This window comes from Somniosus microcephalus, chromosome 19, assembly GCF_052327205.1.
Source record: "Somniosus microcephalus isolate GS21.2 chromosome 19, FLI_Smic_1.0, whole genome shotgun sequence".
Taxonomy (NCBI): domain Eukaryota; kingdom Metazoa; phylum Chordata; class Chondrichthyes; order Squaliformes; family Somniosidae; genus Somniosus; species Somniosus microcephalus.
In genome coordinates this window covers 35,473,364-35,499,581 of record NC_141005.1, presented here as the reverse complement: position 1 = coordinate 35,499,581, position 26,218 = coordinate 35,473,364, and the positions used below count along the sequence as shown (strand labels likewise).

Below are 26,218 nucleotides of genomic sequence, written 5' to 3'. Positions count from 1 at the left end.
GCAACTCCCTGCTTGACCGACACACTGGCACTCCCACAGGGCAGCACTTAAGCATCCGGAGCAATCTGCTGGAGCACAGATTGCTGGCCTGCTGCGGCGCGGTGAGAGCCCCAGAGAAATGTGTCCGAACCAGCGAGAATGGCAGCAGTCAGTGCTTGCGTTGCCTCAATCTGAGTCTGCATGAGAGCAGTCAGAGATGGGGTCATGGCAGCCAGTGACTGAATTGCAGCACTAAGCATTAGCGTGGCATCCGCCTGTGCTACAGCGAAGTGCTCCACACTTCTTGCCAGTGCATGAATGCAATCGGGCACCCTTCCCACTGCACCCATGAGCTCAGTGTGCATGTCCACCGCCTGGGTGTTCATTTCAGTGATGAGCCGCTCCTCCTCTGCGTCCAGTGCAGCAGGACTCACTGGCATACTCTCCCTCCGGGGAGAAGGCCCCCGAGCTTCCCTACCCCCATCGTGTTGCTGCAGCCCGCTGGGTCCTGGAGCTTCACCCTCAGCAGACCCTTCCCCCCTGCTCCCCTCCAGGGAAGGCGTGTTCCCAGTGTGGGCATGGGCTTCCTCGGGAGAGGGTGGCGCTGATGCTCCGGCTTCCTCATCCTCCTCGCCTGCAGCTTTACTCCCACTGGCAGCTTGAGGGCCCGTCTCCTCAGCTGGTGAATCACCATCTGAAAGCAGGGAGGTACAAGAGTGGCTTTAGCGTGAGGACAGGGTGGCAGTAAGGGAGGAATGAGTGCAGTGATTTAGTAAGTTGGATTGAAAGTGTCAAAGGCTGGTGTTGTGAGGGACAAGTGGAAGGAGAGAGGACAAAAAAGTGATGACCTTACCATTGCTGTCCAGAATGGGGTCGACCTCTCCAGGGGCGACGGGACCGATCACCCGGCTTGCCACAATCCTGTGGACATGCGCCTCAAGATCACTAAGGGGTTGCAGCTGAGGCCGCCCTCCACCCATCCATTGCTACTGTCTCCTGTTATGAGATAGCTTGGCCTGCAAGAAAAAGGATAGCGTCTGTGTAAATATACAGCCATGGTCTTGCCTGATGTGCCTCCCTGGGTGAATAGCCCTTACTCTATGCAGCCATGGTCTTGCCTGATGTGTCTCCCATAGGTGAATAGCCCTTACTCTATGCAGCCATGGTCTTGCCTGATGTGCCTCCCATAGGTGAATAGCCCTTACTGTATGCAAAGTGTGGAATGTGTGTGTGTGTTTCATGAGAGGGCCATAGGCGTTGGATGAGTGTTGGGCATTGGGGTTTTAAGACCCTCTGGCCATAGAGTGAAGTTGAGATGGAGAGGTATTGAAAAAAAGCCACTCACCCTGACGACCCGAGTGAGGTCATTGAACTTTTTGCGACATTGTATATGGGCCCTGGGCGCCATGCTCCTGGAGGAGATGCTCTGTGCCACCTCCCTCCACACTCTTCTGTACTCACGCGGCAAAGGCCTCCTGCCACTCTCTGGTTTTCAGTATTGATCTTCTGCGTTCCACCGCGCCAACCAGAGCCACCAAGGCCCGCTCACTGAAGCGCTGTGCTCGTTCTCTCACCCTCTCCATAGTCCTTGGCTGCAAGATTTAGGCACAGGTCTCTCCAGGCCGAGATTCAAGGCTCCAATGAGCAGGGTGTGGCTGGAGAGCAAGATCGACCCTCCCCTTTAAGAACTGTCCGGTGCCAGTTCCATCACTAATTGACAGCACCTGCGCTGCGCCTGCGCTCTGAGATAGCGCCTCGCTCCTCGGCCTTTGCGCCTTAAGAGAGGTGTGTAGCGCCTGATTTAGTGCTCCAATCAACTCCATGGGCGATGAAAGTGAAGTTTGCAGTCGGAGGCGATAATTAGCGCCAGGCGCTAAACATTGCGCACGGCCAATAATGGCGCCCCAAACAGGGTGATACTGAATTTTTCCCCCCAGGTGTTACAAGAGCCATTGCAAGAAGTGAGGGAGAAGAGACGCACAATTTATGTGCTGTCTGTGGTTGTTTAAGAAGCACCTGGTGCACAAGGCACGAGAGGAGGTGTAAAGTCCAGTGCTAGTGGGGCACTGAATGCAGTCCTCATAGTATGAAAAAAAATGAAAAGCGGAAAGAAAATTTGAAGCAACTCACCGTCAAATGAAGGCTCCTGCTTTCTCGCTGTAGCCTCTTCAGTAGCACTTACTCTATTTATATATGATGAACGCATCGCACCAATGATCTGTTACTGCTGCAGTATGGGATGTTACCATCTTAATCTGCCAGTTTAATTGACTTAATGCATAAGTTGAATGCATTAGTGTTCACATTTTGAAGTCTCCATTCAGCAATTTTGTGAGTGTCAGGTAATGGGTGGCAAACGGGTGCTACGCCGCACTCTTGGAATTGCTGGCCGCTGTTGCACAATTGCCACTGGCATAAGGCTTAATGCTGACAGCAGTTTCTAGGCTACTGCTCTGCATGAAGTGGATCATGGATTCAGAAAGACCATGCTGAAAATGCCTCAGTGTATGTGTGCATAATACCATTAGTATGTGCTTGTGTAATGTATCTAGGAGTAGCTGTCCATGCAATAGAATTTTGAAAGGTGCAGTGTCTGCATTTGGAGAAGAATTGCAGTGTGTGTATGTATGACTATCTGTCTAGTTTTGGTAACCAAAGGCACTTAAAAAAAAAAAGTAAGTTCTATAAGCCCCGGTACCTGCAGATGTTTGAATAAAATAAATACTTATACAAGTGTAATTCTGCCAGCTTAGAGACGAAGCACATATTCATATTTCCAAAGGGACAGAACCTGCTCACTTATACATTCTTATGTATTGTGGTTAAATTGTTTCAGCTAAATAGATTAAACGGTGACTATCTAAAGGGTACGCATTAAAATCCAAAGTAAATCAGCACTGAATGTAGTTAATTTGCCTTAATAAATGCTGGTTCTAAATATTGACACCGATGTCAGCCACTTCCTTTGTTAAATGTGTGTCTTAAGCTGTGCTTATTCAGTTGTGTTGCTTCTGTACAAAAATAACCTTTTCTTGCAATTGCTATCTTTAGCTGGAACCCTACTATTAACTTGTTCTGCCAGGAAATTTGATCTGTTGAACATGTGGAGATAAGCTCTGACTTCAGTTGAACTTGCTATTCTCAACTTCCATGTGCAAACAGAATGGAGAAACTAGACAGGGGTGGGTGTTTTGCAGACTTTGCCCCAAGACTACCTTTCTGAATCCTTGCCAGTAGCTCCTTCCCAAGTTGCCAAAAAGGGGGGACAATAGGAAACCTGTTGTTAAGGCTTTCTTACCAGGCCCAAAATTGTGTTACCATAGTCGCAATGTTCCCGCTTACAGGCTGGGCCAAGGTTGGGGCTCATAATCTTAATTTTAAATGTGTTAACATCATAATAGAAATTTGTGTGCTGTAAATATCATTGATGTAGAATCAGTTGCTAAGTCAAACTAATATATAACTGTATGCAATAGCAAAATACTGCGGATGCTGGAAATCTGAAATAACAACAGAAAATACCGGGAGTGCTCGGCAGGTCAGGCAGCATCTGCGGAGAGAGAAACAGAGTCAATGTTTCAGGTCTGGGACCCTTCATCAGAACCGGAAAAGGCTAGAGATGTAACAGATTTTAAGCAGGTGTAGAGGCAGGGAAAGGGGGAGGGGAGGGGAGGAAGGAACTGGAGGAGATGGGGGCATAAAGGGATGAAGCTCAGGCCTTTGCTGAGGACTGATCGTTCGGGGTCAGAGAGGGGAAGGTCAGAGGGGATAGTGAAAAGAAGATTTCCAGCACCCGCAGCATTTTGCTATTGTATTCGTGTTTGGTTCACTGCCACTTCTCTTCTAGAAATGCCCACCTTGAAGAAGTTCTGCTCTTCTCTCCGACGGGATTTCCGTTTGTCTCTTCAACCTTGTTTTCATTATAATTATTATTACAGATGTAACTAATTCTAAGTTAAAGCTGCAGCAGCTTCATTGCTCCTGCTGTCCTCATGACTGTTGCAATGTGCAGTGGTGACTCAAGGTCAGTGTAAGTCCGAGTGAAGGCTGAGATCAGGAAATCGCTCAGAAAGTGTAAAGCTGCAACCGTTAGCCTGTGCTTTTTACCCTGGTGAGTGTGGCTGTATGACAAACTTGTCATATTTCACGCTGATTCGTTCTAACTCCATTATTTGCTGCTGTAACTGTAACTGCGCCTTTGATTCCAGGAAGAAGAATCCATAGGGAACAGACATGGGTTTCAGGATACAACAATGTAAAAGTTGATTATATTTCAGACAAGCTTTTTGATAGTTATTGCAGCTTACAACCTCTACCTTTTTATCGCATGATAGACAGAACAATGCGTCTGCCCATGATGTCAAATAGTTACCCTTCATTAGCACAGCGTGCAACAGTCTATCAACAGTCTATCTTATTCTACACATGTTTAGCTGTAAGTATCCTGGTTCTACTTCACTTATTGCATTTAGACAGGTAAGAAACAGCATGAACATGAAGTGAGACTGACATTACAATATCCCATCATGGTAAAATTGAATCAGCTGCATCATCCCTGGTTACGTTGGGTAAACCTATCCTAGTTAATATACCTATTCCAAACAGTTTTGAAACAGTGCTGTCTGAAAGAAAGAAATCATCACTGACTCGTAGGTTTTGGTTTTTTTGCTCAAACGAAATAGAAGATCACTCATATGGACACATGGGCCTGCTGGCGCAAACGATCCCTGCTCCGGAACTGGTAGGCCCAAGGCACACCTCATATTGGGCCTTAGGTCTCATTTAAATGAGACCGGCAAAATGCGGATGCATGACGGGCACCCCCAGGCAGCTCGCTGGAGAATCGGGCAAGCACAGGATTTCGGGCACCTGTCTGGCAGCCTATTGACATCCACCTGACTCAGACGAGTGTGCTACTACTGGGACAAGGCTGAAATCCCACACAAAGACCCATGTGTGACCTGAGCCCCTGGCAAGTAAAGACCATGGGGGGAAACATTCGGTATCGACCATTGTGGGGCACTAACATCACCTGGGTGCTAACTTTAGCGCCCGGTGCGAATTAGCGCTGGCGACCGTGAAATTCCGTTTTAGCTCCCCACGAGGGAGGTGGCGCGCTAATTCAAGCGCGCCATTTCCTTCTTAGAACGCTAACCCCGCATATCAGGGCGGTGCGTTCTGCAGTGCTACGCACTGGGCTGCGTAGCACTGCCACATGGAAGGGCTCTTCCCCTCATTACAGGGGAGGGCTCAAGCCCACAACTCTGCGGGACCCTACCTGAACCACTGGGGAGCGGGGAGCTGTGCCAGCAGCCTGGCACACAAGAGGAGTGCCGGGCTGCCAGATCATGGCATGGACCCTGCGTTCAAAGAGGCAACTGGCCGCGAACTTAAGTCGGACGATTTTTGTTTCCCCGCCCGCCACCTCCCCTTTACTTAGCACCCAGCGAGCCTCCTGCCACGCCAGTCCCGCCCCCGGAATCGGTCACTGTCATCGCTTGGTGCAGATTCAGGGGGCGCGAGCCAATTTTGCAGGTGGGGCGAAAACGGGGCACTGCGCACGGTGATAACGTCATCACCTGTATAGCGGAGTAGGGTGCTACTCGTTACCGCCGCCGCTAAAGTCCCGCTGAATTTAGCGGGAGTCATTTAGCGGCGCTGTGCCTGGGCGAAAACTTGTTTGTGCCCGTTAGCGCCCCCCCCCGAGGCGCTAATGGGAGACTCTAAGGTACCCAATCTCTAGCCCCATGATCTTACCAAACAGTAACCGTGTTCAAATGTGAAAAATTGTGCAGTTGTATAGGATGCTTCCATAGAAATGTAAATTTGCCCTTGTATTGGCCATTATTGAGAAATTTTGAGGTAGATTTTTCAGGAATATTAACTCTGTGCTAGAATGGAGTGTGCTACAATACTGGTCAGGCTGGGTAGAGATTTGACTTCACATGTGCAGCGGAGAGCTAAGCTCATGATTGATATGCTTCAGGTAGAAGATGTTCAGAAAGCATGGATACTTCTCAATGGTCAGTGTGACTTGTGTGTATAGTGTATTGCATAGCAGACTGAGTGAATAGTAGAGCACGGACAAAAGAAGATATGGAGTGATCGAGGTCTTGGTATGTTCATCAGCTTCATATACGCACCTGATGACCAATATGCTGCCAGTTGACACTGTAATCATGTGCCCAAGATAGAGGCAGCCGCTGTTATTAGATATCCATGATGGTGGGAATAATTTCAGAGCTTGGCAGTAATTATATCCCTTGGATCACAGAAAAACCTTCAGGCCTTGGCAGTGCTTGATGTAATTTTATACCTTGGGTAGACTAGTTACCCGACTGCCATTGTTTCCTGGATGGAAGATGCAAGCACACAAATACTAGTGTTAGTCAACTGGTAACTTGCATGTTTCGGGATTGCCAGACATAGCTCGGAATAGAAAAGGTAGATTGATGGAGTGGAGTACAGTACTGAGCAGACTAAGTGATTAAATGCCCATCAGAATGCCAAATTTAAGCTTATATTATTCTGCATGGATATCAGTAGCACATTTGTAGTCTGGAGAAATGTTTAGAATTGGAAGATAGTTCAAGCTCTATCACAGTAGTTGGAGAAGTATCCATTTGAAGTGTAAATGGTTGGAATACAGGAGGCCAATTTGGGAGCACCACCATGGACAACATTGAGCATTTGGTCCAAATGAACTGATAATACATTCTAATTCAATTGATCCGCAGTGAAACTGGTTTTAAAGCAGTCAGATGTCAAGTGTAGTCCAGATATTTACTATTGCTCTAAAAGCAGTTTGAGTATAAAAATGGCTACAAAACCAAAAACAGAGAGTAGGGCCGGAATTTTCCTTACCTTGGTGGGTCCGGTGCGGCCGGTGTCTGTGGTGGGTCCTGTCCCCACTCCTGGCTCCATCCCGCTGCTGAAAATGAACTTACCTTAATGAGGCCTATTAAGCCCGCACAGCGCGTTACCTGGCCCAATGAGATGGAGTGGGCCTGGTGACGTCACTGATGATGCGTTTTAAGCAGGGATCCTTAAAGGGACCATGGCCACATTACATTTTAAGTTTAATCTAAAATAGTGGGTGTTGAATCTTTACTGTACAATATTATAATAAAAGTTATATATGAGTGACAAAGAAATATTTAAATAAAATTATCATTAAGTAATATGATGCCATTGTGGCGGTACCACTGGTTGTCCCTTACATTGAGACACATAATTCCCTTTAACTTACCTTTTGGGGCCGTTGCCCTTTTAACTTACCTGTTGGGGCCATTGCCCCTTTAAGGCGCGCCCTAGCGCGCTGACGTCACGTCACGTACGACGTGATGTGCGTGCGCCGGCACAGCCCGGCCTAGCATCTTCGGCCTCAACGGCCAGCCGACAGGAGCAACGCAATCTTCCGCTCCCGCGGCAAGCACCGGCACAGCCCGGCCTCCCGACTTCGGCCTCAACGGCCAGCGACGCAACGACGCGCATCACGTGACGCCCTAAGCGCGGGAAACGCGAGCAACGTGATGACGTCACAACACAAACGCGATGATGTCATCACGCTCCCCACAGGACTGCGAACTCAGTCCTCGTGGAGTCCCCGCTGGGACAAGACCTACACCACGGTGCTCCTACAGTCAGCCATCTTACCTGCCATCTTACCTGCTGTAATTAGCCTGTTCCTGTAAATAAACAACTTATTTATAGTTCGTCGAAGTCAAACTCTCTTATTTAGTGGCGATCTACACAAACCGCTACACCATCTACAAATCCGATCCAGAACATAATTTAAAAAGTATATTGATAGTGAAGCTATTGGTGCTTTAGTCACAAATCGATAGACTTTTGTATCAGTAACTGGTACAAATAAAAGATGTGTGTGTATAGGTAATACATGAAATTAAGCAGATTTTAAATGTAATTATAAAGGAGTGGATTTAAAATCTTATGCAAGTTCAGCGGAAGAGCTGCGGAATCCTGACAAACAGTCTAAGTGGTTCTTATGTGTTTCTGGGGTTTCTGCAGCTCTTCCGTTGAAGTTAACAATGGACAAGTGAGAGAATCTCCGCAGAAATTCACCCTAAAGGCTCAGACTGAAAATTTAAATTATTAATAGTCAGGGACTGAAAGCAAATTGAACCAGTGGAATGAGTGATGAGAATGACATTTTTTTTTATTATTCGTTCATGGGATGTGGGCGTTGCTGACAAGGCCAGCATTTATTGCCCATTCCTAGTTGCCCTTGAGAAGGTGGTGGTGAGCCGCTTTCTTGAACTGCTGCAGTCCCTGTGGTGAAGATACTCCCACAGTGCTGTTAGGGAGGGAGTTCCAGGATTTTGACCCAGTGACGATGAAGGAACAGCGATATACTTCCAAGTCAGGATGGTGTGTAACTTGGAGGTGAACTTGGAGGTGGTGGTGTTCCCATGAGCCTGCTGCCCTTGTCCTTCTAGGTAGTAGAGGTCGTGGGTTCGGGAGGTGCTGCCAAAGAAGCTTTGGCGAGTTGCTGCAGTTCATCTTGTAGATGGTACACACTGCAGCCATGGTACGCCGGTGGTGGAGGGAGTGAATGTTTAAGGTGGTGGATGGGGTGCCAATCAAACGGGCTGCTTTGTCTTGGATGGTGTCAAGTTTCTTTTTTTAAATTTGTATATGGGATGTGGGTGTCGCTGGCAAGGCCAGCATTTATTGGCTATCCCTAATTGCCCTTGAGAAGGTGGTGGTGAGCCACCTTCTTGAACCGCTGCAGTCCGTGTGATGAAGGTACTCCCACAGTGCTGTTAGGTAGGGAGTTCCAGGATTTTGACCCAGCAACGATGAAGGATCGGCGATATACTTCCAAGTCAGGATGGTGTGTAACTTGGAGGGGAACTTGGAGGTGGTGGTGTTCCCATGTGCCTGCTACCCTTGTCCTTCTAGGTGGAAGAGTTCGTGGGTTTGGGAGGTGCTGCTGAAGAAGCCTTGGCGAGTTGCTGCAGTGCATCTTGTAGATGGTACACACTGCAGCCACAGTACGCTGGTGGTGGAGGGAGTGAATGTTTAAGGTGGTGGATGGGGTGCCAATCAAGCGGGCTGCTTTGTCCTGGATGGAGTCAAGCTTCTTGAGTGTTGTTGGAGCTGCACTCATCCAGGCAAGTGGAGAGTATTCCATCACACTCCTGACTTGTGCCTTGTAGATGGTGGAAAGGCTTTTGGGAGTCAGGAGGTGAGACACTCGCTGCAGAATACTCAGCCTCTGACCTGCTCTTGTAGCCACAGTATTTTTGTGGCTGGTCCAGTTAAGTTTCTGGTCAATGGTGACCCCCAGGATATTGATGGTGGGGGATTCGGCAATGGTAATGCCTTTGAATGTCAAGGGGCGGTGGTTAGACTCTCGCTTCTTGGAGATAGTCATTGCCTGGCATTTGTGTGGCGCGAATGATACCTGCCACTTATCAGTCCAAGCCTGAATGTCGTCCAGGTCTTGTTGCATGCGGGCGCAGACTGCCTCATTATCTGAAGAGTTGCAAATGGCACTGAACACTGTGCAGTCATCAGCGAATATCCCCACTTCTGACCTTAGGTTGGAGGGAAGGTCATTGATGAAGCAGCTGAAGATGGTTGGGCCTAGGACACTGCCCTGGGGAACTCCTGCAGCGATGGGGCTGTGATGATTGACCTCCATAAATTGTTACGGTTGATGGCTTGATTTAATGTGTAACTGGACAATCACAGTATACTGTGAGAAAAACCTGACCTGAAACAACACAAGAATTTATTTAAATGGTATGTGTAATTTTTTATAGTGCAGATCAATTCACTGCAATTACCATTCTGTTGGAAGGCAACAGCCGGGAAAGACCCGTGAAAAATAACATTTACCAGTAGCTTTTCAAGTAGAACAGAATCTCCATCAATCTGTTAGCTGATGTAATCAACATGTTTTTATTTTGGTCTGTTTTCCATGCTGTTAAGTAAGCAGCTGGAGCAATGGCCACGGAACTCATGCCTCAGGTTGACAGATGTGGTTCCTGAGCTGTGCGAATCCTGTGGCCAGGCAGGGAAATTTGAAAAGTGGGGGAAAAAGGCTCTTAAGTGCCTGTAAAGTATCTCATAATGATTTTAATTGGGTCCCCCGCCGCTGCAGGTCGGGTCAGCTCCACGCTGACAGATGCGCCTGTGGGAAAGGTGCGTGGGAGTGAGTTGACAGCTGGTTCCCGATCAGCTGTCAAAAATAACAATGTTCCCAACCCAACCCGCCACCGATCGCGCCCATTGCCACCATGGAAAATTCAGCCCTAGGAGTTACGGGCAGTTTCTCGGATGGGCAGAAATTGGGAAGTGGTGTCCTGTAGGGATCTGTGTTGGGACCACTGTTGTTTACCATAAAAATTAAAATCATTTGGACTCAGAAATTGGAGCTATGGTGTCAAAATTTGAAGTTGGTAACAAATTGGGGGGTATAGCTAATAATGTGTAGGACTGCACCAAAATACAGGAAGGTATAAACAAGCTTGCAGAGTGGGCAGATAAGCGGCAAATGAAATTCAATATAACAAAGTGTGAAAAGTGGTTCATTTTGGTAGGAGGAATAAGGAGTCCACTGTCCCTTGGAAGGTAAGAAACTAAATGGGGTAGAGGAGCAAAGATATCTGGGAACAGAGATACATAAATCAGTAAAAGTTGCAACATAAGCTGAAAAGTCCTCAGAGAGCGCAAACAAAAGGGGTGAAATTCGGTTATGCCCCGTTTGGGGGTGGTAAGCGAATTATCACCGGAGATTTAGCACCCGGCGCGGAAGTACCACCACGGCCGCTAAATTCGGCTTACCGCCCCGGTGAGGAAGCAGAGCACTATCTCGGGCGCTCCACTTGCTCTCGGGGCGGTATCGGCGGCACAAAGCGTGGTAGCGACGGAGCGCTAAACAGCCGCTCCGTGTATCGCTGATGCGTTTCATTAAAGGGGAGGGACGCTGCAAGCTCTGCAGGGCCTTCGATGGCCCAAACTAGCCCACCAGGGCAGTGTGGTGCCATGGCTGCAGCCCAGTACCGAGTTGTGGTGCCGGGCCGCATGATGGCGGTCACGGACCACGCCAAGGGCCGCCACAAAGGGCCAACCTGGAGGTCGGCCAAAAAGAATAAAATGGCGGCGTGAGTCATGGCCGCATCGCCCTTTAATTAACGCCTGCGGCAGCCTTGTGGACACAGCAGAATTTCTGCTGCGGGGTGCTAAGGGGTCGCAGCGCACGGCAATGACATCATCACTGGCTGCTTTCCTGGCACCCCGCTCCCTGGTGGTTCAGCAAGGCCCGGGTGCACGCAGCGTGCGGATGCAGGCCTGCAATACAGCGGCGCTATGTGCCAACGCGCATGGCGCTGTTGCACCTAGCGCTGCGATATTCACTGGTAGCGCTCCAGGAAGGAGGGGGAGTGCTTCCAGCAGTGCCCCGCCTCCTGCTTGGGGTGATACCACCGAATTTACGAGGCAGGGGCGCTAACTTTATTGGGGTGCTAAAAGTAGTGCCCTGGCGAAGTTAGCGCCCCAAAGGGGGCACCACTGAATTTCTCCCCCAATGGAAATAAAAATTGGGAAATAAAACAGGCTTCTGATTCGCCATTAACTATTGTACATTATCGCACAAAGTCAAAATGGCCCCCATTGTATTTTCTACCTGTGCTTTGGACACCACACTTTTTGTGACCTCAAATAGGTATTGTGCTTTCTGTAGCTGACATCTCATTCTCTAATCCCTTGCTCATGTAGCCCTACTGGCTCTGATATTGAACTACTTGTAGCTCTGATCCCCTGTCTTCAGTGGCAATAACACCAGGCACTCTGATTCCATCGTGCGTGTAATATAACGCACACCGACAAAAATAGTGTTATTGTGAGTCTTCGGCTCCAAAGGCTGAAACTCATTGCAGGCTTAATGTTGACATACTGTACTTTAAAGGTAGTGCTATGAAACTGCATACAATACTGGAAAATCAAACCTTGTACAGCTGTATGAGTATGCTGAAATTCACATAGGCCGCGATTTCGCCATCGGAGACGGGATCGCGGCAGGAGAGGTAGTTGGTGAGTCCCGGTCCCGCTCCCGGCTCCAGCCGCTCTGTGAAAAGGATTTTACGTTAATTGGACTTGTTAAGCCCGCCCTGCGCGTTGCCCGGCCAATTAAAAGGAAGCAAGTCTGATGACGTCATTTGATGACGCGTCATCAGCCGGCTTCCTTAAAGTGACCACGGCCACATTCATTTTGACAGTTGTGCTGTCAGCGTTCTACAGCATTGAGGTGCTGCAAACACTGGCAAGCACCGCACAAAGGTGCACGGCTGCACCCAGGCTCTCGCAAGGGCGGATGAGACTTATCCACATTGCACAGGAGGGAAAAAAGCAGGGATGTCGTCAGGAGTACCTGGCTGCAGTGGCGCAAACCTTTCAATGATCTCAGTAGATCACGAAATGTTACTACAAAGCCACACTCAACCTCATCTTGCTGTGCCACTCATCACATCCCCATAACTCTGCCTTCCCTATCCTGCACATCCTTACTCACACCAACTTAACTTGCACCTCCACCCATCTCTCTCTATCTACATTATCACTTCCCCATCTCACTCGCCACCCCTCACACTCACCCTCATCCTAGTGCAATCATACCAACTAACAACGCACAAGGGTAGGCATTTGGGTGTTCTATGCAATATTCATGTAAATTTTCTGTTAATGTGTTGTCAAACATTGAAATCTTTATTTTCAACACTGCCTTCTTGGACAGATCTGTGCTCACCTTTGGAAGTGTCTTAGTGAGTTCCAGTGAATGTTGAGACATAACTTCACCCCCCCCCACCAATTGTGATGAATGTGAAAGGAATGGCTTGGACATTGTAGGGATGCTTTTTGGTGCTGGTGTGGGGTGGTGTCAACCTGGCACATCATGTGGCAGCCAGGGTGTACAGGGTCAAGTGAAGTAAATCTGGCCATGGTGATGCCATCGCTGGCCTCCCAGGCAGCAATGTTGTCGGGTGCTGATGCCCTGTGTCCTGTGCAGCATCAGGTGATTGCGGAGAAGGTTGGTATTGTTGTTGGTGATGTTGGTGTGCCTGGTGATGTTGGTGTTGGGGCTGATCGTGGAGGGATTTAGAGGACCAAGGTGAGATTTTTTCAAGGGTACCGATGTTGCTGGAATAGATGGCAGCTGAAGTTGAGATGACAGAAGCGATCTGTCAGTGGTGAGAGAGCTTGCTCCAAGGAGGTGACTGTGGATAGAGAGTTTACTCCAAACACTTACAAATTGCATACAGCTCAAAAGTGTCTTCCAAGTCCTGAAGGCTCAAGCTTCTGACATTGGAAAGTGACCAGCTGTAAAATGGTAGCTTTTATACCACTTTTGCAGCTGTCACCTATTCACAGCAAAGGGGAGACATAGAGAACCCTGACCTACTTACCTGATGAGATCTCCGAACGACGTGGACCTTGCAAAAAAAGTGGTAAAATATAAATTGGCTGGCAAAATAGTAGTTAACAAGCGTTTAACAAGCATTTAACTATCTTAAATGCCTCCCCTGCCGCTTGGTGTCGGGTCTGTTCTGAAATCGCAGACCTGACACTTTGGAAACTTTCATGGAGGCGGGTTCAGAGCAGGCTCCCAAACCGCCGTCAATCACTTTGATTTTGTAAGTAGACCCGCCTCCAAAATTGCACTCTGAGCGCAGGCAAAATTCAGCCCACCTCACTTGCCCTAGAGACCATTACCTTGATGGTAAAAATTGCGTAAGGAAGGGCTATTATATAATATGAACAGCTACCATAATATGTATTAGGTGAAGCAAATTTTAGATTGAGTATGTGGCTGTCTGAAAAATTACCCACCCCAGAGCATATGTTACTGCCCCTTATAGTGCATGTTCTGCACTAGGATTCAAATTTTTTAAGGTAAGTCCCTTTATGGATACATGGATCATTTGTCTCTGCACATTGCATGTAGCCACACTGTATAGAATCATAGAATCATAGAAATTTATGGCACAGAAGAAGGCCATTCAGCCCATCGTGTCTGCGCTGGTTGTAAAAGAGCTATCCAGCCTAATCCCACTTTCCAGCTCTTGGTCCGTAGCCTTGTAGGTTACGGCACTTCAAGTACTTTTTAAATGTGATGAGGGTTTCTGCCTCTACCACCCTTTCAGGCAGTACGTTCCAGACCCCCACCACCCACTGGGTGAAAACATTTCTCCTAAACTCCCCTCTAATCCTTCTACCAGTTACTTTAACTCTATGTCCCCTGGTTATTGATCTCTCTGGTAAGGGAAATAGATGCTTCCTATCCAGTCTCTCGCAGCCTCTCATATTGTTCTACACCTCAATTAAGTTTCCCCTCAGCCTCCTCTGTTCCAAAGAAAACAACCCCAGCCTATCCAATCTTTCCTCATAGCTAAAATTCCCCAGTCCTGGCAACATCCTTGTAAATCTCCTCTGTACCCTCTTTAGTGCAACCACATCTTTCCTGTAATGTGATGACCAGCACTGTACGCAGAACTCTAGCTGTGACCTAATTTAGTGTTTTATACAGTTCTAGCATAACCTCTCTGCTCTTATATTCTATGCCTCAGCTAACAAAGGAAAGTATCCCGTATGCCTTCTTAACCATCTTATCTACCTGTCCTGCTACCTTCAAGGATCTGTGGACATGCACTCCAAGGTCCCTCTGTTCCTCTACATTTCTCAGTATCCACTGTAATAGACGTGTGCTTAGCTGTGGCAAATGGGTGGAGGAAGTAGAATGTGTCTGGTCATTTATGTGCATTACAATTTTTGTTGTCTCACAAACAGAATGAAATTCAGCCTTAAAAGCGACGTGTCTGCATTTTCTTTAATAGACACCGTTTTATAAAGACTAAAATCAACGATGATGAATGCATCATGCTTATATAGAGCCATCCTTTGTTCCTTGAATATCTCTGAATGTCTCTTAATCTCTCCTGCTTTCTATCCTATCTCTGACCTTCCCTTTTGTTCTTTCATCCCCTCCCCCTTTCCCCAGCCCCCACTTGCTTTAAAATCTATCCCTCTTCCTGCTTTTTTTCCAGTTCTGACGAAGGGTCTTCGACCTGAAACGTTAGCTCCGTTTCTATTTCCACGGATGTTGCCTGGCCTGCTGAGTTTTTCCAGCATTTTCTTTTGTTATTTCGGATTTCCAGCATCCACAGTATTTTGCTATCGAATTTATATGCTTATATATGGATTTAAATGCTTTTTTTTGGTATGAAATATTTCTGTATAAATAGAATTTGTTTTATTATTTGAATATATCTGGCATTAAAAACTCATATATAGGAGCTTTGCACCATTCGTAAAATACTACTTGTATGCCTGCTTATACAGGTTTAAAATGTTCTTCTGTCACCAATACAGCTTAGCCCTTAGCCATCAGTTCTTCTGCTGTGGTGGATTTATCGCTGACACAATTTATTGCATGCGTATATAAGAGTTAACACTGAGCCATAAATTCGCCATGACATGCCAGAGCTGAGTTAATTCTTTTTTATATCCAGTGTGTATTGTAATGTCTACTTGTATCACCTTGAGCTGACTGAAATCCAATTGCAACCTCTGTCCTATGGTGCGTGTCACGTGCAGTATATGAGGGATTGCAACAAGGCTATTGGGAAAGCATTTCCGTGGAAAATTATGTTGGATCATTGCATGGATCATGAAAGCTGAATTAAGAAATAACTAAAATTAGGTTTATGTTAATTATCTCCATAGACACAAAGTAGTGTTTACATGTAACTGGTGTAATGCCTTTTCAGCAAGCTATCTCTGCGTGATAATTATTTATAAACTAATTACAATCATTCATTTTCAAACATTTGAGTGATGTACTAGTATGGAGTTAAAACATTTAGTTATAAGTACAATACACAATAAGGCTTGTCCTAGCACCAACTTGCAAATCGTGATCTGTTGCCTGTAAATATCATGAAACTTCAGAGGTGACAGGTTTTTCATTATTAGAAATGAACCAATCAGCTCTTCCTAGCTGCTGGTCTTTACAATCTGATCTCCTTGTTGACCATTTTCATTTAAATAGTAGCTGTGCCAAACAGTCACTAACTGCATATACTGCCTGCAAAACGTGTCTAGTGATGATACCAAATACTGTAGTAACTTGCCCATCATTGGTAGCAGGCACAATGTGTGAGAGTCCCAAAGGAGATGATTGGAGAGAAATTCAAGTGTGTGATATGTATTGGCTCCACATCACTTTAAGGGATAAAAATTGGGTAGCACCCCCCTTTGGAGTGCTACCTTCGCCTGGGCGCTAATTTTAGTGCCCCGAAAAAGTTATCGCCCCCGCTGCTGATTTTCCTAGGTAGCGCCCCGAGAGGAAGGAGGGGCGCTACTGGAAGCACCCCGCATCCCTCTTGGGGTGCTGCGAGCCAATATCGCGGCACTACGGCGCTGCGGCACATCGTGCCGCGGTACTGCAGGCCTTCCTCCCCTTATTAAAGGGAAGGGCCTGGTGCAGCGCGACCTGGCGCCCAGCTGGGCCACCAGGGATCAGAAGTGCCTGGCTCACGGAGAACAGCCGACACACTGCGGGGGGGGCTTCACGGGGGCCGGGAACGGCAGAGGGGGTAGGTGCTGGCAGGCGGCCAGCAACAAAAATGGCCGCCCGTCACCTCCCCTTTAACTGGCGCCACCCTGGCCGCAGATAGGCCCCCCTGACCCCGGCAGACATAGCGTCCGGCGGTAAGTCGGGGGGAGCCACCCAATATTACAGCTGGGGCGCGAACGGGGCACTGTGCACGGCGATGACATCATCGCCAGCGGCCCTAACGTTTAGCGCTGCCGCTAACCTCCCGCTGAATTTCGTGGGAGGCGTTAGCGGCACCGTGCCCAGGCACTAGTTGATTTGTGCCCCATTAGCGCGGAGGCGCAAATGAACCAAATTTAGCCCCCTAAGTCTTTATAAATGTAGAAAATAGCATGCGCATGGAGTACTAAAGGAATTACAATATAACCCGTCCTAATAAACAGCAGCAGAATCAGCAAGTTAGATTTAGAGTTTAAAATAATAACTGGAGCTTTCACTTTATTATAATATCCAAGTGCAATTAGCACCAGTACAACCTACATTTATACTGCGCTGTATTTGCTTTGCTTTGGTGTAAACTATTCCGACTTCTTTTTTCTTAGCCACATCATGCCAGCCTATTGCTCACTACTTCTAATCTAGAAAAAAATTAGAACAATAGTTGCAAAGGCAAATTGGCTTTTGCGTTTCCTACATTATAGCAGTGACTACACTTCAAAAGTATCTCATTGGCTGAAACATGCTTTGGGATGGCCTGAGGGTGTGGAAGGTGCTATATAAATGCACTTTTTTTTTCTTTATTTCCAACTCTGCTAGTTCATACTAGCACTCTTCTTGTTCCCTCAGTTCAAGTTGGCACTCTATTTCTCAGCCCCCGAGTAAAATTCATGTAAGCAACTCTTCTCCTCCTCCTCCCCCTTGATTCGACTTGGCGCTGTACTCCCCTTCCACCCCAGTTGAAGCAAGGACTCTTCTTCACACCCCTGCACCCCCACCCCATTCAAGCTGGCACCCCTCAGTTGATGCTGGGTCCCTCCTGCCTCCCTCATGCTCAAACAATGCTCCTGGCTTCTGACCTGTCTTGCTGCTCTCCCAAAGCACTATTCCTGGCTTCTATCCTCCTCCCCTTCACTTTCTTACATTCACTTTCCCCGCTCCACTTCAACTCTGCTCTAACCCAAGCCCAATTCTGGCTGCTGCATACTGTGTGGGAATTCCTGTTCTCGTGAGAAAGGGATTTCCACCCATGGTGTGCACGGCCAGTATCACTTCCAGTAGTAGCAGGACTTGGGCAGGGGCGGTGCTGAGGGAGGGGGCCTGCTCTTTGCCTATGAACACAGACACGAGCCTTGGAAACACTTACAATCTATGGCATGTGTGAGTTTGCAGGTTAAGGAAAAAGTGCTATGTTGCCTCAGAATGGACACTTGTCTGCTCAAGCTGATCATAGTAGGCTGGATAGAATCATAGAATAGTACAGCACAGAAGGAGGCCATTCGGCCCATCACATTTGTGCTGGCTCTTTCGAGGAGCAATCCAGTTAGTCCCACTCCCCTACTCTTTCCCCATATCCTTGCAATGTTTTCTCCTTCAAGTATTTATCCAATTCTCTTTTGAAAGCTGCTATTGAATCTGTATCCACCACCCTATCAGGCAGTGCATTCGAACTCCGAACCACTCGTGTAAGAAGTTTGTCCTCATGTCGCCTCTGGGTCTTTTGCCAATCACCTTCTGGTTATTGATGCTTCAGCCATTGGAAACAGTTTCTCTTTATTTACTCTATCTAAACCCTTCATGATTTTAAACACCTCTATCAACTCTCTTCTTAGCCTTCTCTGCTCTAAGAAGAACAACTCCAGCTTCTCCAGTCTATCCACGTAACTGTAATCCCTCATCCCTGGAACCATTCTAGTAAATGGAATACTCTCCACTCGCCTGGGTGAGTGCAGCTCCAACAACACTCGAAAAGCTCGACACCATCCAGGACAAAGCAGCCCGCTTGATTGGCACCCCATCCACCACCTTAAACATTCACTACCTCCACCACCGGCGTACCGTGGCTGCAGTGTGTACCATCTACAAGATGCATTGCAGCAACTCGCCAAGGCTTCTTCGGCGGCACCTCCCAAACCCGCGACCTCTTCTACTTAGAAGGACAAGGGCAGCAGGCGCATGGGAACACCACCACCTCCAAGTTCCCCTCCAAGTCACACACCATCCTGATCTTGGAAATATATCACCGATCCTTCATCGTCACTGGGTCCAAATCCTGGAACTCCCTACCTAACAGCACTGTGGGAGAACCTTCACCACACGCACTGCAGCGGTTCAAGAAGGCGGCTCACCACCACCTTCTCAAGGGCAATTAGGGATGGGCAATAAATGCTGGTCTTGCCAGTAACACCCATATCCCATAAACGAATTTAAAAAAAAATCTGTTCTGTACCCTCTCCAAAGCCTTCACGTCCTTCCTAAAGTGTGGTGCCCAGAATTGGACACAATACTCCAGCTGGGGCTGAACTAGTGTTTTATATCGGTTTAGCATAACTTCCTGGCTTTTGTACTCTCTGCCTCTATTTATAAAGCCCAGGATCCCATACGCTTTATTAACTGCTTTGTTAACCTGTCCTGTCACCTTCACAGATTTGTGCATAAGCACCATGAAAATTGAGTAATTCAATTAAACTGACCTCCTGTACCGTGTCTGAAGGTATCCTGAACAGACTAGTTGTAGTTCCTGTCAGATGATTCCTTCTGAACCTCAAGGATCCCTTATATTTAAGTTTCTGGGTAGCTCGCAGGTGGGAAAGTGGGAAATGGCAGTGAGCTTCCCGCCAGGCCAACCCAACGTGGGAGTGATCGGGGCAAGAAGAGGCCCGAAATGGGAAGTTGAAAATTTGTTAGTTATTACCTTGGGTGGCCAGAAGGAGCTCCTCCAGACCCCACAAGGAAATATTTGGCCTCTCCTGTAGAAATCTTGCCCCCGCCCCCAACTTCCGATCATGGGACACCTCTGGGATGGCCAGGCAGCCAATCCCGCGCATGGCAGGTAGCATAGAAACATAGAAGATAGGAGCAGGAATAGGCCATTTGGCCCCTTGAGCTTGTTCCGCCATTTAATGATATCATGGCTGATCATCCAAATTCAGTACCCTGTCCCTGCTTTCTCCCCATATCCCTTGATCCCTTTAGCCTTAAGAAATATATCCAACTCCTTCTTGAATATATTTAATAAGTTGGCCTCAACTGCCTTCTGTGGTCGAGAATTCCACAGGTTCACCACTCTCTGGGTGAAGAAACTCCCCCGCCATCGGGAACATCCTTCCTGCATCTAGTCTGTCTAGTCCTGTTAGAATTTTATAAGTTTCAATGAGATCCCCTCTCATTCTTCTAAACTCTAGCGAATATAAGCCTAATCGACTCAATCTCTCTTCATACGTCATTCCTGCCATCCCAGTTCACAGATTTGGGTCACATAGATTTGCGCCCTGTCCCACCAAATTCCTGTCCAGAATCGGTGGGAAGTCGGCCAATGGCATTCACATGAGGCCTGGGAGTTAATATACCTCCAGTCTCTTTTTTTGCTGCAGTGGGTGAGTTTTGAACTGACATCAAAACTTAACCGCTGAAAATTGACCCCCAGTTAAAATCAGGGCAGGAGTTGCTATGCAATCCAGTACATTGGTCGCACATTCAGATTTATATAACATGCGATTTGGGGATTATGGTTAATGCACTGATACAAGCAATGTTTTGCTTCTTGCATACCCAGTATAAGAGATATGTGCCAAGTTCTCGCTAGTGTGATTTATACACTCGTTTAGATGGTAATCCAGTCAAATTTTGGAATAAATATTTCACTATTGGATCAGTTTTGTCTGGTGTTACAAAGCACAGATTTACATCAGGCCACTTGATGCAAATTTCCTATCGATTTTGGATGACAATTCAAGCTTACCATAGGCAGAGGGAAAGTACATTTAATACCTCACAATGAATGGACTGACTTGCAGCCCTCCTCAGTAAATAATTTAAAATAAATCATATTCAGTTTGGGATATCCTTTCCAGAACTGAATAATTCTCCATACAGAAAGTGTAAACATAGAAAGAAACATAGAAAAATAGGAGCAGGAGTAGGTCATTCGGCCCTTCGAGCCTGCTCCACCATTCAATATGATCATGGCTGATCCTCTATCTCAATACTATATTCCCACTCTCTCCCCATAACCCTTGATGCCTTTTGTGCCCAGAAATCTATCTCCTTCTTAAATATATTCAGTGACTTGGCCTCCACAGCCTTCTGTGGTAGAGAATTCCACAGGTTCACCACCCTCTGAGTGAAGAAATGTCTCCTCATCTCAGTCCTAAATGTCCCACCCCATATCCTGAGACTGTGACCCCTCGTTCTAGACCTCCCAGCCAGGGGAAACATCCTCCCTGCATCCAGTCTGTCTAGCCCTGTCAGAATTTTATACGTTTCAATGAGATCCCCTCTCATTCTTCTAAACTCTAGTGAATACAGGCCTAGTTGACCCAATCTCTCCTCATACTGCCAACCCAGGAATCAGTCTGGTGAACCTTTGCTGCACTCCCTCCATGGCAAGTATATCCTTTCTTAGGTAAGGAGACCAAAACTGCACACAGTACTCCAGGTGTGGTCTCACCAAGGCCCTGTACAACTGTAGTAAGACATCCTTGCTCCTGTACTCAAATCCTCTTGCAATGAAGGCCAACATACCATTTGCCTTCCTAACTGCTTGCTGCACCTGCATGTTTGCTTTCAATGACTGGTGTACAAGGACACCCAGGTCCCTTTGTACATCAACATTTCCCAATATATTAACATTTAAGTAATACTCTACTTTTCTGTTTTTCCTACCGAAGTGGATAACTTCACATTTATCCACGTTATACTGCATCTGCCATGTATTCGCCCACTCACTTAACTTGTCTAAATCGCCTTGAAGCCTCTTTGCAGCCTCCTCACAACTCACAATCCCACCTAGTTTTGTGTCATCAGCAAACTTGGAAATACAGGAAACTTTGTGCTATCCAGAGGCTAAATGTCCGGCAAGCTCGAGCCACCGGCAAAAATCAGGAGCCGTTTTTTTAGGGTTTTTTTCTTTTTGTGGCTTTTTTTTCCAACAGTCAGGCTCTGCAAAGTCTCTCTGAAGCTGTTGCTAAGCGACAAAGACGCTTACAAGGTACGGCCGACTGTTTAGAAGCTGTTGCTAAGCAACAGTGTTTGTTGCCAGATACGGAGATGAACTTCAACATTAACGCTGGTTTGTCCGGCAGTTTTGAGGGAACGGCAACAGCTCGGTCCCGTCGGTGCCGGATAGCACAAAGTTTCCTGTATTACATTTGGTTCCCTCATCCAAATCATTGATATATATTGTGAATAGCTGGGGCCCAAGCACTGATCCCTGCGGTACCCCACTAGTCACCGCCTGCCACCCTGAAAAACACCCATTAATTCCTACTCTCTGTTTCCTGTCTGTTAACCAATTTTCAATCCATGCCAGTATATTACCCCCAATCCCATGTGCTTTAATTTTGCACACTAACCTCTTATGTGGGACTTCATCAAAGGCCTTCTGAAAATCTAAATACACCACATCCACAGGGTATTAGATTGATGAAAAACAAAAATAATTACTTATTGGAATCAAATTTACCAAGTGAAACACTGCACTAATTCCAACTCCAGCCCTGGACACTTCATTGCTCTGGGAAAACTGAGGTCATTATGTCACTCTTGAGTAATGCCGCTCCTACAGAGCGTAATGCCTATATACTGTATAGCTAATATGCTGAGATGCAACATTAAATTTTACATTCAGAAGTTGGAACATTAGGGCTAATGTTCCAACTCCATTCTTCTGGTGGGAAGCCTCAGCTGCCTGGAGCTCATAAATGGAAATGGGGTACATGTTTATCAACACCAATTTCTACTGAAATATTTTTCCATTTAAAATTTTCAGGCATGATGATGTGATTGGGAAGATCTCTCTTAATAAGGAACACATTGCAGCCCATTTACGAGGTAAGAAACCTTTTGAGAATTTGAGTTGGAGCGACCAAGTTCTAACGCTTTTCTATTTACTGTCAAGAAAAAGTAGTAACCAACAAAATAAATTGTCTTGTTGGAAAATGTGTTCAGAATTTCCATAAAGCCATAGAATCCAAGAGGGGAAAACTAAAAACTGTACAGGATATTTACTATGTCCGAAAGGATGTAATTGAAATGCATGCAACAGATTGTGTATTCTTTTGAATTTATTTTGGAAAAGCAATAGAGGCAATTAATATATATTTTTAATTCAGCCCTAACCAAAGCTTATAGATTACACTTTTTTCCCCCCTATTTGAATCTTGTCATTTGTCCGTGATTATATTGCCAATTCCCATTAGCAAGTAGGGGGGAAATGCTTTTTAAACCTTAATTACAATAAGATTGCCACTCCAGCAGTGCAGGCAGAATGCGTGGGAAGCCTGAGCTGGCACTTCTGGCAATTAATTTAACAGCTAAGAATTAACAAACAACACAGGAGAGAATGTGCTGCCCTCTGATCTTTTCTTTTGATTTTTATTGTTCCTGTTAATTATTGTTGCTTTGCCTATAAAGGAAGTGCAGATGATCGAGGTAGCATTTTAAAGGAGGCCTGGTTCTGCCTCGGAGAGTCTGCTACTTGCTCTCCCTCCTGGGCCTAGATTGAAGATTTATCTGAGAGAGGCAGCGATAGACGGGATGGAATCAAACAGAGGCAATGCATAATGTTGAAAAAAAAGAAATGGAGATAAATGTGATTTCCAGATTTCATGATCTTAATCAAGGAAACCGACCACGTGCAGTATACGAAATAGATGAAATGTGTAAGGGATGGAAGCAGAGAAAGGGAGCTCGACAAACATTGAAGGCATCCCACTTTATAAGCTCCTATCAAAATGTTAGTCTTGAAAGAAAATCAAATGAATATGGAATAATATATTGTCTAAGAACAGACTGTTCATTTTCTAACCGTCATGGGCTATCAATATGGAATAATTCATTATTAGAGGAATTTATTTATCATGTCATGTTGTAACCAGTACCGTGAATTTCTCTACTCAACGTTTGGAATGAGATTTACTGCCCAAGTACAGCACTTTTGCACAGAAAATGAAAATCCTCAGTTTTGAAGAGGGTCTGAGTGATAACAATTGACTTGTCCTATTTGCTATCTAACTGTGACAAATTGCGTGTGTGAAGCAGGTTGGGAGTTATACAGAATCCGAGATGTACAGAGAAAAGAGAGAGAGACTGTGTGAGGAAAGCATAGTGGGAGATGTACAAAAGAGAGAGAAGTCAGGGAGAAGGAAATACTTGCAGAAAATGGGGAACTTACAGGAAGACACTGAGGTAATATTGAAATTGTGTGAGGGTAATGCAATTTTGCTGTCCCCAGAATGATGTCATAGGATACCAAAGTGGCAAAGTATGGCAACCCCAATGGTACAGTGGCAAGAAGGAAGACCTGACACTTTGTGCTAAGTGTTAAGGTCCTAGGTTCTTCAAGGGTAATATAAACCTGATATTTTATCTTGAGCAACGTCATGGGAAATCAAAGAGTTTAATATTTTATATTTAGTTTGACTTTGTAATCTATTAAAGAAATTAGAAAATAATTGGAACCAAAGTTCATCACACCAGTGGGAGGAAGTTGAATTATTGAAGCAATGATGTGACTTGTCAGTAGGCATTAGTGGAGTTTGCTCCATTAACATTCCATAAATGCGCATAATCAACTCTTGACTAATCAGAAATATGGATGAAGAATGGTGATGCTGGATCTTTGGCCATAATGTGCACAAAGTACTTTTTCAGTCTGGGATTGACGGGCACAGGAAACTCCTGCTGCAAAGTGGCTATTTCATTTTGAAATACCAGATATACACTTCTTCATAACGTTGGCCTTACAAATTGGGCACACAGGTTACATGTTGCTGGAGTTGTGGCACACTCCATCGTGGACTGCAGTGTTGTGCTTATGTCTATCAAAAAAACACAGCTGCAAGTATTGGACTCTTGCACAATTGTTTGTCATATATTGAAGGTTGCTTGGCACAGTCTCCAATGACTGCAGCAACCGTTGATATTGAGAAAGCATTCGCTGAGGTCCAGACTGTTGGACTGGTTTCTTGTTCCTTTTCGTCTTGTTACTTTAAACGCCAGATTACACACACATTCAGTTGCCGCAATGCAGGATCAGGTCTTTATTGAAACATCATACTTCACGAATCCAGAATGACAGCTTCATCATACTACCCAAAACCAGTATGAGAGCTGTTGAGACATCATACTTCACAAATCCAGTACGAGCTGCTATAAAGTGGTTCATGCTCATCTCTTATACCAATTTTACCTTTGATTTCCACATTCCATCCATACCACCAATAAATCATAGTACAGGTTGAGCGTCTCAAATCCGGAGTTCCGGAATCCGGACTCTGTGACGATTGGTGGCAGGGGTCCGGAATCTGTAAAATGTTCCAGAATCTGGAAAAACCCAAAAACCGGCTCGGCCTCGGTCCCGAGGTTGCCGGATTCGGGACACTCAACCTGTACATCAAGGATACATACAAATGACAACAGAATAACAACATGAACCCAACAAACATGCACGTTACTCTTAATCTCTGCTAATCATTTTATTACCTTGGTTATATTGCCCTCATAAACTCTTCTGATCATTTTATTACCATAATAAACATACGAACATACGAATTAGGAGCAGGAGTAGGCCACTCGGCCCTTCGAGCCTGCTCTGCCATTCAATAAGATCATGGCTGATCCGATTACTCCACATTCTCGCCTATCCCTGATAACTTTTCATCCCTTTGCTTACCATGAATCTATCTACCTCTGCCTTAAAAATATTCAAAGACTCTGCTTCCACCGCCCTCTGAGGAAGAGAGTTCCAAAGATTCACGACCTCTGTGAGAAAAAAATTCTCCTAATCTCTGTCTTAAATGGGCGACCCCTTATTTTTAAACAGTGACCCCTAGTTCTAGATTCTCCCACAAGAGGAAACATCATCTCCACATCCACCCTGTCCAGACCCCTCAGGATCTTATATGTTTCAATCAAGTCACCTCTTACTCTTCTAAACTCCAGCGGATACAAGCCTAGCTTGTCCAACCTTTCCTCATAAGACAACCCGCCCATTCCAGGTATTAGTTTAGTAAACCTTCTCTGAACTGCTTCCAACGCATTTACATCCTTAAATAAGGAAACCAATACTATACACAGTACTCCAAATGTGGTCTCACCAATGCCCGGTATAACTGAAGCATAACCTCCCTACTTTTGTATTCAATTCCCCTCGCAATAAACAATAACATTCTATTAGCTTTCCTAATTACTTGCTGTACCTGCATAGTAACCTTTTGCAATTCATGCACTAGGACACCCAGATCCCTCTGCATTTCAGAGCTCTGCAATCTCTCACCATTTAGATAATATGCTTCTTTTTTATTCTTCCTGCCAAAATGGACAACTTCACCTTTTCCCACATTATATTCCATTTGCCAGATCTTTGCCCACTCACTTAACCTATCTATATCCCTTATGTCCTCTTCATAATTTACTTTCCTACCTATCTTTGTGTCATCA

At 46.0% G+C, this 26,218-nt stretch overlaps 1 protein-coding gene across 2 annotated transcripts in view; it reads left to right on the top strand.

Moving 5' to 3' along the window:
• The window catches only part of rasal1a (RAS protein activator like 1a (GAP1 like)), a 301,463-nt gene that overhangs the window by 23,202 nt on the left and 252,043 nt on the right, over positions 1-26,218 (top strand). For both annotated transcript variants that reach the window (XM_085961524.1, XM_085961525.1), the window contains exon 4: positions 22,548-22,609. In XM_085961524.1, coding sequence (XP_085817650.1) covers positions 22,548-22,609 — 62 coding nt within the window. The remainder of the gene's footprint in view (positions 1-22,547; positions 22,610-26,218) is intronic.